A 14,307-nucleotide genomic window follows, 5' to 3' on the forward strand; every position below is an offset into this window, starting at 1 on the left:
TGGGAAAAAGCAAACAGAAGGAAGTTACACTCAGCCACTCAAAATATACAACCTCACCCTTCCAAGAACCAGCAGGCACTCAGTGTTTCCAGGTAAAACCACCAGAAGGCACAGGAGGCAGCCCTTCAAAACCGCAGTCAGCCCTCTTCATTCGCGGACTCCCTATTTGCAAATCTGCTTACTGGCTGACACTGATTTGTGTCCCCAAAATCAATAGTCAGTATTCTTCTAAAACAAACAGCAGGGGCGCCTGGGTGGCTCAGTCGGTTTTATGTCCAACTTCAGTTCAAGTCATGATCTCATAGTTTGTGGGTTCAAGACCCGTGTCGGGCTCTGTGCTGATAGCTCAGAGCCTGGAGCCTGCTTCGGATTCTGTGTCCCCCGCTCTCTCTCTCTCCCCTCCCATACTCATGCTCTGTCTCTCTCTTTCTCTCAAAAACAAATAAAACATTAATTTTTTTTTTAATAAACAGCAAAAAGGACTCTGCACCCTATATGGACCTGGTGACACCCATCCTGACAATGTACTAACTGTACAGGAACCGACAGGTGGTGTCACTGTCACAGAGCAGAGCTCCGTTGACTTAGGGAGAGAAAGTAAAACCAAGCATGGTTTGAGGTGATCAGTGACTCCCACCCTGAGGCTGAGGTTGAAAATGCAGATGTGACCTACCCCTACTCTCTCAAGTTTGCACTAAATTAAAACCGTGAAGGGAGAAAAACAACTCTAAGAACCACAAGGATCGTGGTGGCATTAGGGAGACTTTAGTGTCCATCCGAGTTCTGCTACCAAACATCCAATGACTTTGAGCAACTCCGTTTCCCTTTGAGATACTTTTATTTGAACATCAGAAAACTGACATGGTGCTTACTACTCTATTCTGGTCGAAGCACTTCTCAAACACGTGAGAGCTAAGTGGCTCAAGTATTACGTAATATTAAACTTGTGTAATATTGTGACCAAATGTTAAAATCCAGTAAATGATGTTAGAAGAGGTACCCAGATATGGCCCCTAAACATAAAAAGTAAAGGAGGTACACAAATGAAGTTTGGTAAAACACTGTTCCTCACACTCTGACGCCCTTGGCAACTTCCCATTCTAAACCTGAACATGAATGTGAAATAAGGCCTTGACCTTGAATCCTGGCAGGTGCACTCCTACCTTCAAAAAAGAATAAAAGGCACAGCTGCGAACAGGACAACTCAATCCCAAAGGCAATTTGGTTTCTGAATACTAACCTGTACCTGAGCCCAGGCTCTAGGAGAACGTGGTCCACCAGTCCTGTCCTGTTCTCCAGGCTTCCGAGGGGTCATCTGTGCACAGAGAGCAGTGGTAGAAAGAAAGTCAGCAGTCTGTTTTCATTTCATTTTCTCCATGCGGCAAGGACACGTTGCGGACACTGGCTCCTCTCTACATCAGTCGACTTACAAATGTTTCCTGGCCTGCACGCTGGATTTTAATCTGCTACTTCTTTCGTTCTTTTGGCCAGAATCTCAGATTTGGCACCAGTCACTGATAGGCCCCAACCTCCCACTTAACCTTTTTGACCTTGAGCCATCTGGAATTATGCGTGAAGTCCATATTCAGAGCCAGCCTCAGGATCAGGCAATAATAATCAGCTTTCTGTTAGACAAAACTGCTCTCACTGTAGTGGCTTATGACAGACACAAAGGGGCAGCACAGTCCCATCACTGACAGTGTCTGCATCAAAATCCAGGCCCTGCTGCCTTCTAAAAAGCCACCTCCCTACACAGAGTGGTGTGGGGGAAAGGCATTCAGAACAAGCGAGGCCACAAATAATCTCCAGAGGCACTAAAGACTTTCATAAATGTAATTGCTGCTGTTCAAGTCTCTTTTCAGAAAAAAAGTGCAAATCCAGGGCCCCTTGGGCTGGATGGTGACATTAAGGTCGGAGTCAACCGTGGTTGACACTTGCTCAGTGGAGAAATTTCTGGCTTGTCGACACCCACGGTAGAACCAGGCGTGGATGTGGGGACGGGGCAGAGGTGGAAGGGAGCACATCTCATTGCTCTAAGCTACGCAGCCTCCTCCCTGTCTTTCCTCCTATTTTGGCCAGAGTTTCATCCTGCTGGAGATGTCCCCAGTTCTTACAGGGGTTGCACTTGGGTGATCCTAATGAGAAAACGTTTTGTCACCTTTTCTTCTACCCTGCCATCCCCATCAAGCTATTCCACTCGCTCCTGCTTTTTAAAAGAAGTTTGAAGGGGAAATGTCACCCTACAGCCCAGCCTGCCTACCACAGGTTCCCACCACCGCCATAGCCATCATCATCCCCCACCCCCCACCTTCATCTTTTCTGCTTCCTTTGTGACAGTGCCTCTGGACCGCAGCTCACAGGCCTCCGTCCCCCTTGGCAAATCCAACAGGGTTTTGACCCCAGCCCCCAGCTGTGTAAAGAGGACAAGTCCCAGGCATGCAACTCCGGCTGAGACCTCAATCCAGAACCCTTGTCCCACGGTGCTAGATGCCTGCCTGAAAGCTCTACCAGGCCACCCTACAGGGCCTACCAACTGATTGTGATGTCAAAACTGCTCCCTTGTGTCACCCTCTCCACTGGGCCATCTCCCCTTAGAGTGAGGCACCCTCCTCCCTCCATCATGGAGCTTGGGGAGCCCCAGACCTGCCAGTTCCACCTCATTATCACCCACTCCTTGCCCACAGTCATCTCCACTGCCATCCTAGTGCTGAGGCTCAATACCTTCCAGGGGTCTCCTGCAGGAGCCCCCACGGTTCTGCCTCACCCCTGCTAGTCCAACCCACTCAAAGCTATTATATTTCACCCCCCCGACCCCCGAACCAAAAATGGGGACTCCAACATACACAGCAGAAATCCATGGCTGGAGTAAAGGCCCACATCACCCTCCAGCATTCCAGACACCATGCCTACTCAGCCCAGCGATTTCCCACCACAGCACAGGAGCATGAGCATAGCCACTCAGGCTGCCTCACTCACCCTCAAGGTGCCCTTGGAGGTGCACTCTACTATTATCTTACTTTTACAGATAAGGAGATGGCCCTGGAGGAGTTCAATGACCTATCCAAGATCACAAGCTGATGTGTGAGTGTCTGAACCTCACTCTGTCCAGAGCCAGAGCTAAGCCCTTTCCCGCTTTGTGATCTCTCACACAGCTGATGTGGGCTACATGCCTCTCTCTCTATGCATCCTTGAACTCCCTGCCCTATTCCTCTGTCGATATCGTGTCCCCACCTGGATATCATTTTTCCAACTGCCAGGTGTCCACTCCCGTTGGCATGCCCCACCCCCACATACTTGGTCCACCCACTGCTCACCCACTCAGCACAGGCTTCCTGAGTCCATACTGCGGGCCTGGCTCTGGTCAGGGTCAGTGTCACACTGGAACCAGGGCAGACACGACCCGGCCCTCAAGGACCTCAAAGACTAGCAGGGGGATGGGCATCGCCATGTAATTACACAAATACATAGTTCCAAGCTGAGATCAGGGCATGGGGACACACGAGGTTTATGGCAGTGTGAACAGGAGGCCCAGCTTGCCTGGGGAGGGGGTGGAAGAGCCCTCTGTATGTGACACTTGGGCTGCCACCTGAAGGATGCACACAGGCTGCAGGAGGTGGGAGGAGAGAGATGGCTGTGGGCTCAGTTCAAGGAAGGAGAAGCTGGCTGGTGTGGCTGGGGCGTAAGGAGGGGATCAGGCTGTGGGGCAAGCTGGGGCCTCGGTGGCCACAGTGAGGGTTCTTGATTTTATCCTCAGTGCACTAGAAGGGTTTGGAGCAAGGGAATGATGCAATCTGATTTATATTCTAAGACATCACTCCAGTTGTTATAAGAAGAATGCCAGGGTGGGGGCCCGGATAGAAGCAGGGAGAGCTGTTGATGTCCCTTGTCCCCTCCTTGCATGCAAAACTCTGGGGGTGGGGAGGGCTCACCTCCGGATCCCCCCAGAGCCCAGCACAGTGCTGGTATAGAGCGGGACACCCACTGTTGCATAAAGAAAATCATGACCCCTGAGTGGCACACGACCCTCACGAGTGGTGTGGGGACCACACACAGTGCAGGTCCGGGGGCACCACAGAGTCCTGACATTCCCAACACTAACACTACCCTCTGGAAGCCAATTTCCCAGATCAACGATTTCAGATCAAAGCGGCGCTACAACAGAGCCTCGACCTCAACAAGCAACCCCCAAGACCCAATGCAGGACAAGAAGTTGAAGAACCGGGTAAATGAAGGTTTGAGGACCCAAGGTTTCAAATGAAAAAACAAGCCCTCAGAAACAGACCCTGGGCAAGGGGGCGGGGGGGGGGGGGAGGCGTACCTGGGTGGCTCAGTCAGTTAAGCGTCTGACTCTTGATTTCGGTTCAGATCATGATCTCACAGTTCATGAGTTCAAGCCCCGCGTCGGGCTCTGCACTGACAATACAGAGCCTGCTTGGAATTCTCTCTCTCTCTCTGCCTCTCCCCCACCTGTGTGCCCCCCCCATAAATAAATAAACTTAAGAAAGGAAGGAAGGAAGGAAGCAAGGAAGGAAGAAACTGACTCTGAAGTTGCTAAGACCCAACACTAACCCCAGGACCCTCAATGAAAGCAGCAGTAACATTTTCATGTGTGCAATGGGTAGAAATGGGTGTTTTGTTCACCTCTGTTTAGTATTCTCAGTTGAAAGGACTCTGGGACTTCTCCCTTGCAGCTTCAAAGAAATGGTAAATGTGCTTTACTATGTTGCAGGTAAGAGACACGCTCAGAGCAATGACTGCATCTAATCCCACATCCTGGTCCCATGTGACCTGCCTGGTGTCTTCCTTTTCTGAGCCTCTAACCCCAGCTCCAAAGCACAGCCCCCTAAGCCAGAGTCTCCTCGTCCAAGAATCAGGACAATACTTCTCTGTCCAGAGTCCCCTTCTCTGCCACCTTCTCCCTCTCCAGATTTAGCCACCAAAAACACTCCTTCTCCTCCTCCACGTGCCTCCCTCCGTCTTCCTCTGAATGCCCCCAAGGGCAGTGACACTACAAACACCAACACTTTCAAAGATGATGGAAAGGTCTCCCAAGGGTAGAACCATCTGCGTCCAAAGCTGTCATTAAAGACACAAAATGGCTCCCCAGCCATAATGAGAGTATGTTAACCTCGCTCAAGTAGAAGGGTGGCAATCGGAAGGGAGAACAGTCAGAAGTGAGCAGAAGCAAAAGAGTCTGGGGCAGAAATGCTGACAGCATGCACTCAGAGCCGCCCAGGGAAAGGCCTCCCTGACAGGTGAGTCCGGGCACCACGGGCCCGCAAACCTCCCAAGGAAACGGGGGTCAGGCCAAGAGGGACTCGATGCCACCTGGCCTTCCAATCGGGCAGCAGATCAACTCTGCCCGATTCTGACTTTCAGATCTTCTGCAGCCCGAGCATAATCTGTCTTCCTATGCAACTTCTACCCAGGGAGCGTCTGCCCCTGAGGCTGTCACAGGCTCCCGGGACTCCTGGCAGCTTTGTCACCACAGTAAACTAAAAAGTTAGCAGACAGTTCACGCACGCATGTCTGATGAGAATAATGGAGATAAGCTGGAGCTCGGGGTCCCCCGATAGTGACAAGATGAAGCCTCCAGGTCTGGAAAGTGGACAGGCAGAGGTGGGGCAGGGGGAAAGCTGCCAGTGGGGAGGCCTTCCCACAAGGATGCCAGAGGCCGGCCAGAGGCTGCATTCCCTGGACACACTGAAACCCACAGAGGGAGAAGGAGCGGTCGGTTGTGCAAAACCCCACCCCAGCACGGAGGACAGCACACGGCAGTGCCCCAGGAGCAGCCAACGCCCAGCCCCCAGCCCAGAGAGGAAGGGGCTGCCGTAAACAAGACAGCGTGCCCAGATCAGGCACCTGACAGCCCAGCAGAAAGGCCTGCCCGGTGGGGAGGGCGACAAGGTGAGTGGGGTGCTGGGTCACCAGCTGGAAGCCACGTGGTCCCAGATGGGCGTCAGGCCCCTCTGCTCTCTGCAAGCCGCCATGTGCACCGTGTTCAGGGGACAACAGCGAAGTACCGAACCCCACCCGCTGGCCGCTGGGACCACAGATGGTCACCTGAGGGAAAGGAGATGCCGGGCCCACCAGCTGGCTCCTCTCAGGGGTTTCAGCGGAGGCCCAGCGAAAAGCACCGGCTGGTAAGAAGGCCGCGCAGCTGGGGCCAAAAGGGGAGAGGGCATGAGAGAGCAAAAACGGTCCAAGGAGAACGGAGACAGGGCAGACCCCATGAGGAAGTGTGGGGCACGGGATGGCGGAGACTCAGGTACTCTCCGTTCTGACCGCCATCTCCCAGTCCTCGGACACCCCAGCACGATGTGCCCGTGGACGGCAGGCTTTCTCGGGGCCTTGGCAGGTGCCTGGCGCCTCTCCCCACAATAACCTGAGAGTCTTTGCCACACATCTGAGAGGAAAGTGAGAGAAAACACCCACCCCTTCCTCACGGGCTGTGGGCGACAGGGGACGTGTTCATCCACACCGAGCTGACACTGGAGCTGACCTCAGCTCTTCGGTGGTTTAGACTTGAACGTCTTAACGTTTCAGATCTTGAACATTTTTTTTTTTTTTAAGTTTTTAATTTTAATTCCGGTACAATTAACATAGTGTTTCATTAGCTTCGGGCATACAATATAGTGACTCAGCAGTTCCACACATGACCCAGTGGGATCTTGAACATCTTAAATGACATTTAAGAGTTTCTCAGCAGTGTGAAGACAAACTTACAAATTAATACTGGGTGGATAAAAAGCAAAATATTAATCCTACATTGAGTTTCATTATGACCTCTTAAAGAGAAGTATGTGTAGAACGAAGCCGCTAAGGAAATGCTGTCTAACACCATCCACTCCACAGTTAAGGCCTACTGTATGCCTGGAAGGTACCAAGCAGCCGAGGACATTGGGAGAGCAGGCCGATCTAGCCTGCAAGCCTGTGCTGCTGTCAGAGGCCTGTTTCAGAGATTTTCCTTTCAGCCCTCTCTACCTTTTGGTCAAACATCTGGCTCTGAGCAAGGATGGGAAATAATCCTAACAGAATTTTGCAAAATCCATCATGTAATCGTGCAGGTCATACCCACAGCGAGACCCTCAGCAGACTGGATGAAGTGCAGCAACAGAACCAATCCTGGGCCGGGCTCAGGGGTGAACTTGGCTGTGCCTCTAGAATCAGTACAGAGCTGCCCTTCTGGGGCTCCAATCCAGCAGCTGGTGACCAAGGGGACTCCCAGACACCCAGAGGATAAGGTAACGATATGACAGCTCATATGAGCCTGCTTAATGTTTAAGCCAACCCCCTTTCTTGGAAGGGACCCAGACACGAACTAGTCTGATTCTGCCCTTTTACTAATGAGGGTTTGAGAACCAGCGATGTGAAGGGACACCAGCCCCGGGTCACGTGGCTGCTGTCATTTCAGAGCCTGGGCCACTCTGTCCTTCCCCCTGCTTCAGGACTTTGTACATGCTGTTCCCTTGCCTGTGTTTTTCATTTCTTTTCTTTTTCTTGAATGCAGAAATAGAAAAACTTCATTTCTACTTTCAATTTCTATTAAAAAATACTTTTTCCTTAATTTTTTTACTATATTTTTTGCTTTTATGTAAATTTTTTCAAATTCCATTTTACTTCCATCATTTTATTTTAGTCTACTACAGTGTATTCACTTTTTCAAATTTTAAATGATTTCTTTTTTCTTTTTTTTAATATTTTTTCTCTTTTTCATTTCTTTTTTCTTGAATACAGAAAAAGAAGAAATTCATACTTATTTTTAATTTTTATTAAAAATATTTTTCTTTAAATTTTTCTACTATATTCTTCACTTTTGTGTATATTTTTTAAAGTTCTATTTTAACCCCATCATATCATTTTAGTCTACTTCAGTGTATTCATTTTTTCAAATTCTCAAATGATTTCCTTTTTTTTCTCCCCCTTTTATTTTCTCTAATCTGTCAAACCACTTTCAACACCCAGACCAAAACACACCTATGATCTAACATCATCTATTCGATTTGTGTGTATGTGTGTAATTTTTAATTTTAATATTTTTAAAATTTTAATGTTTTTAATTTCAATTTTTCTACCTCATTAATTCCTTTTCTCCCTTCAAAACGACAGAATGAAGGAATTCACCCCAAAAGAAAGAGCACAAAGAAACAACAGCCAGGGATTTAACCAACACAGATACAAGCAAGATGTCTGAAATAGAATTTACAATCATGATAATAAGAATACTAGCTGGACTCGAAAATAGATCAGAATCCCTTTCTTCAGAGATAAAAGAAGAAAAAAAATAGCCAGAATGAAATTAAAAATGCTTTAACTGAGCTGCAATCACGGATGGATGCCACGGCGGCAAGGACGGATGTGTCAGAACAGAATCAGCGATAAAGAAGACAAACATAGAGAATAATGAAGCAGAAAAAAAGAGGGAGATTAACGCAAAAGAGCATGATTTAAGAATCAGAGAAATCAGTGACTCGTTAAAAAGGAACGACATGAGAATCATAGGGGTCCCAGAAGAGGAAGAGAGAGAAATAGGAGTAGAAGTGTTATTGAGCAAATCATGCGGAAAACTTTCTTACCTGGGGAAAGACATGGACACCAAAATCCAGGAAGCACAGAGGACCCCCATTAGATTCAACAGAAAACCGACCATCAACAAGGCATATCATAGTCAAATGCACAAAATACTCAGGCAAGGAGAGAATCATGAAAGCAGCAAGTGAAAAAAAGTCCCTAACATACAAGGGAAGACAGATCAGGTTTGCAGCAGACCTATCCACAGAACTTGGCAGGCCAGAAAGGAGTGGCAGGATATATTCAGTGTGCTGAATCAGAAAAATATGCCATCACAAATTCTTTATCCAGCAAGGCTGTCATTCAAAATAGAAGGAAAGATAAAAAGTTTCCCAGACAAACAAATATTAAAGGAATTTGTGACCACTAAACCAGCCCTGCAAGAAATTTTAAGGGGGACTCTCTGAGGGTAGAAAAGATGAAAAAATATATACATAAACAAATAAATACCAAAAGCAACAAAGATCAGAAAGGACCACAGAATACCATCAGAAACTCCAACTCTACAAGCATCATAATGGCAATAAATTCATATCTTTCAGTACTCACTCTAAACATCAATGGACTAAATGCTCCAATCAAAAGACATAAGGTAACAGAATGGATAAGAAAACAAGATCCATCTATATGCTGTTTACAAAAGAACCACTTTAGACCTAAAGACACCTTCAGATTGAAAATAAGGGGATGGAGAACTATCTATCATGCTAATTAATAGTCAACAAAAGAAAGCCAGAGTAGCCATATTTATATAAGACTACGTAAACTTTAAAATAAAGATTGTATCAAGAGATGCAGAAGGGCATTATATCATAATCAAGGGGTCTATCCACCAAGAAGACCTAACAGTTGTAAACATTTATGCACCAAATGTGAGAGCACCCAAATATGTAAATCAATTAATCACAAACTTAAAGAAACTGATCGATAGTAATACCATAATAGTAGGAGACTTCAATACCCCACTCACAGCAATGGACAGATCATCCAATCAAAAAATCAACAAGGAAACAATGGCTTTGAATCACACACTGGACCAGATGGACTTAACAGATATATTCAGAACATTTCATCCTAAAGCAGCAGAATATACATTCTTTTCCAGTGCACATGGAACGTTCTCCAGAATAGATCATATACTGGGACACAAATCAGCCCTAAGTAAGTATAAAAAGATCGAGATCATATTGTGCATATTTTCAGACCACAACGCTATGAAACTCGAAATCAACCACAAGACAAAATTTGGAAAGGTAACAAATACTTGGAGACTGAAGAACATCCTACTAAAGAATGAATGGGCTAATGAAGCACTTAAGGAGGAAATTAAAAGTATATGGAAGTCAATGAAAATGATAGCACCACAACCCAAAACCTCTGGGACACAGCAAAGATGGCCATAAGAGGAAAGTATATAGCAATCCAGGCCTTCCTAAAGAAGGAAGAAAGATCTCAGATACACAACCTAACCTTAGGCCCTAAGGAGCTGGAAAAAGAACAGCAAATAAAACCCAAAACCAGCAGAAGACAGGAAATAATAAAGATTAGAGCAGAAATTAATGCTATCGAAACCAAAAAAACAGTAGAACAGATCAATGAAACCAGAAGCCAGTTCTTTGAAAGAATTAACAAAATTGATAAACCACTAGCCAGTTTGATCAAGAAGAAAAAGGAAAGGACCCAAATAAGTAAAATCAAGAATGAAAGAGGAGAGATCACAACCAACACAACAGAAATAAAAACAATAATAGAATATTATGAGCAATTATATGCCAATAAAATGGGCAATCTGGAAGAAATGGACAAATTCCTAGAAACAAATACACTACCAAAACTGAAACAGGAAGAAATAGAAAATTTGAACCGACCCATAACCAGTAAGGAAATCGAATTAGTAATCAAAAATCTCCCCAAAAACAAGAGTCCAGGGCCAAACGGCTTTCCAGGGGAATTCTACCAAACATTTAAGGAAGAGTTAACACCTATTCTCTTGAAGGTGTTCCAAAAAATAGAAATGGAAGGAAAACTTCCAAACTCTTTCTATGAAGCCAGCATTTCCTTGATTCCAAAACCAGACAGAGACCCCATTAAAAAGGAGAACTATAGAACAATTTCCTTGATGAACATGGATGCAAAAATCCTCAAGATATTAGCCAACTGGATCCAACAATACATTGAAAAAATTATTCACCATGACCAAGTGGGATTTATACCTGGGAGGCAGGACTGGTTCAATATCTGCAAAACAATCGTTGTGATTCATCACATCAATAAAAGAAAGGACAAGAACCATATGATCCTCTCAATAGATGCAGAGAAAGCATTTGACAAAATACAGCATCCTTTCTTGATAAAACCTTCAAGAAAGTAGGGATAGAAGGAGTATACCTCGAGATCATGAAAGCTATATATGAATGACCCAACGCTAATATCATCCTCAATGGGGAAAAACTGACAGCTTTCCCCCTAAGGTCAGGAACAAGACAGGGATTTCTACTCTTGCCACTGTTATTCAACATAGTATTGGAAGTGTTAGCCTCTGCAATCAGACAACACAAAGAAATAAAAGGCATCCAAATCAGCCAGGAGGAGGTCACACTTTCACTCTTCACAGATGACATGATACTCTATATGGAAAACCCAATATATTTCACCAAAAAACTGCTAGAATTGATTCATTAATTCAGCAAAGTTGCAGTATATAAAATCAATGCACAGAAATCAGTTGCATTCCTATACACCAACAATAAAGTGACAGAAAGAGAAATCAAGGAATTGATCCCATTTACAGTTGCAAAAAAACCATAAAATACCCAGGAATAAATCTAACCAAAGAGGTGAAAAATCTATACACTGAAAACTATAGAAAGCTTATGAAAGAAATTGAAGAAGACACCAAAAAAATGGAAAAAGATTCCATGCTCCTGGAGAGGAAGAACAAATATTGTTAAAATGTCGATAATACCCAAAGCAATCTACATATTCAATGCAATCCCAATCAAAGTAACATCAGCATTCTTCACAGAGCTAGAACAAATAATCCTACAATGTGTATGGACCCAGAAAAGACCCTGAATCGCCAAAGCGATCTTGAAAAAGAAAACCAAAGCTGGAAGCATCACAATCCCAGACTTCAAGCTATACTACAAAGCTGTAATCATCAAGACAGTAAGGTACTGGCACAAGAACAGACACTCAGGTCAATGGAACAGAACAGACAACCCAGAAATGGACCCACAAAGTATGGCCAACTAACCTTTGACAAAGCAGGAAAGAATATCCAATGGAATAAAGACAGTCTCCTCAGCAAGTGGTGCTGGGAAAACTGGACAGCGACATGCAGAAGAATGAACCTGGACCACTTTCTTACACCATACACAAAAATAAACTCAAAGTGGATGAAAGACCTCAATGTAAGACAGGAAGCCATCAAAATCCTCAAGGAGAAAGCAAGCAAAAACCTCTTTGATCTTGGCCACAGCAACTTCTTACTCAACACGTCTCCAGAGGCAAGGAAAACAAAAGCAAAAATGAACTACGGGGACCTCATCAAAATAAAAAGCTTCTGCACAGCGAAGGAAATAATCAGCAAAACTAAAAGGCAACTGACAGAATGGGAGAAGATATTTGCAAATGACATGTCAGATAAAGGGTTAGTATACAAAATCTATAAAGAACTTATCAAACTCAACACCCAAAAAACAAATAATCCAGTGAAGAAATGGGCAAAAGACATGAATAGACACTTCTCCAAAGAAGACATCCATATGGCCAACCGACACATGAAAAAATGCTCAACATCACTCATCGTCAGGGAAATACAAATCAAAGCCACAATGAGATACCACCTTATACCTGTCAGAATGGCTAACATTAGTAACTCAGGCAACAACAGATGTTGGTGAGGATGCGGAGACAGAGGATCTCTTTTGCATCATTGGTGGGAATGCAAGCTGGTGCAGCCACTCTGGAAAACAGTATGGAGGTTCCTCAAAAAACTAAAAATAGAACTACCTTATGACCCAGCAATTGCACTACTAGGCACATATCCATGGGATACTGGTGCGCTGTTTCGAAGGGACACATGCACCCCCATGTTTAGAGCAACACTATCAACAATAGCCAAAGTATGGAAAGAGCCCAAATGTCCATCGATGGATGAATGGATAAAGAAGATGTGGTGTATATATATACAATGGAGTATTACTTGGCAGTCAAAAAGAATGAAATCTTGCCATTTGCAACTATGTGGATGGAACTGGAGGGTATTATGCTAAGTGAAATTTGTCAGTCAGAGAAAGACAAAAATCATATGACTTCACTCATATGAGGACTTTAAGTGCCAAAACAGATGAACATAAGGGAAGGGAAACAAAAATAATATACAAACAGGGAGGGGGACAAAACAGATGAGACTCATAAATATGGAGAACAAACTGAGGGTTACTGGAGGGGTTGTGGGAGGGGGGATGGGCTAAATGGGTAAGGGGCATTAAGGAATCTACTCCTGAAATCATTGTTTCACTATATGCTAACTAATTTGGATGTAAATTAAAAAAAAAATCAAATCAAATCAAAATAAAATAAAAACTTTAAAAATAAATAAATAAAATAATGTTTGTGAAACGTCTTAGGTCTTAAGAAAAGACTAATGAAATAATTCTAAACAAAACAAAACACACAACACGGAAAGAGAATATGAAGAATTTTAATTCATAAAGACGAGCTGATATTATTCTCATTTCTAAAAGGAGATACCCTATTTGATGAGTGCTTACTTATAAACCAAATACTCTCTAAACTATCTCGTTTAATTCTCAAAACAACCCTATATCATTACCCCCATTTTTCAGTTGGGGAAACTAAGGCTTAGAGACATTAACTAGCTTGTTCGAGGCCACACAGCTAGTAAGTTTGGGACTTTGGTTTGAACCCAAGACTGCCTTTCAACTCCGTTTTTTCTAGCCATGACTTCTACTGCCTATAAAGGGAATAAAAATGAGATGCAGTAAGTTGTATGTGTTTCAGGGATTTTCTTCTTGTACTTTGCATTTTCTACACGGAGCAACTATGCCATTAATAACCAGGAAAAAATACCAGTTATTGTTTTTATAAAATGAAACAACAGAAACGGTTCTTTCTTGCCGGAATCCAAAGGAGAAAGGAAATATCCATTTTCATTTATCATGTTTCCCAGAGGGATGTCTATTCAGGGTGGGATGATGCTTCCTTGTGAGGGTCTCCTTTATATGCTGTAGGATTTTAGCACCATCACTCCTGTCCACCAAATGTCCCACAGCAGATATTGTCAGTGCCTTGCCAGCAACCTGTCAGCACCCACCTCTCCAGCCAGTGCCACCAGCTGCAAACACCTGCGACCTTCTGCCTGGTAACTTTCGCCCTGTTTGGAGAACATGCTTGGTTCCCACACAAGGCAACCCAGAAGTGCCAGAGCACCAGTGGCTCTGGAAGCAGCCCTTGACCAGTGCTGAACTAGAACTTGGTGGCTCAACTCCCCACCTTCCCTGCCTCTCAGATGCAATGACTCTGAAGGCACCTCCTGCTCTCCGAGTCCCCAGCAGGACCAGTCACCCAGGTGGTAAGTGGCCTGACACAATGGCTTCCCTACCTTGTTACCTTGAAACACTTAACAGTGTTTTCTGGGATTCCCTCCTAAAAACATGACTTGCCCTCAAATCCTTGTCTCAGAATCCGCTTCTGGGGACATCAGGCCAT

General features: G+C 44.8%; 1 protein-coding gene across 23 annotated transcripts in view; it reads right to left on the reverse strand.

Annotated features, from left to right (window-relative positions):
- Positions 1 to 14,307, reverse strand: part of LOC123605856 (protein shisa-9-like) — a 153,980-nt gene that overhangs the window by 124,414 nt on the left and 15,259 nt on the right. For 16 of the 23 annotated variants that reach the window (XR_006715942.1, XR_006715943.1, XR_006715936.1 and 13 more), the window contains exon 2: positions 1,241 to 1,315. Coding sequence is in view for 4 of the 23 variants with exons in the window: in XM_045493518.1 (XP_045349474.1) it covers positions 1,260 to 1,315 (56 nt within the window). In the remaining 19 variants the exon portion in view is untranslated. Of the gene's footprint in view, positions 1 to 1,240; positions 1,316 to 8,576; positions 8,697 to 14,307 lie in introns of those variants that run through there. The other 7 variants (XR_006715953.1, XR_006715952.1, XR_006715951.1 and 4 more) reach the window with 1 other exon arrangement.

This window comes from Leopardus geoffroyi, chromosome A2 (assembly GCF_018350155.1).
Source record: "Leopardus geoffroyi isolate Oge1 chromosome A2, O.geoffroyi_Oge1_pat1.0, whole genome shotgun sequence".
Classification (NCBI taxonomy): domain Eukaryota; kingdom Metazoa; phylum Chordata; class Mammalia; order Carnivora; family Felidae; genus Leopardus; species Leopardus geoffroyi.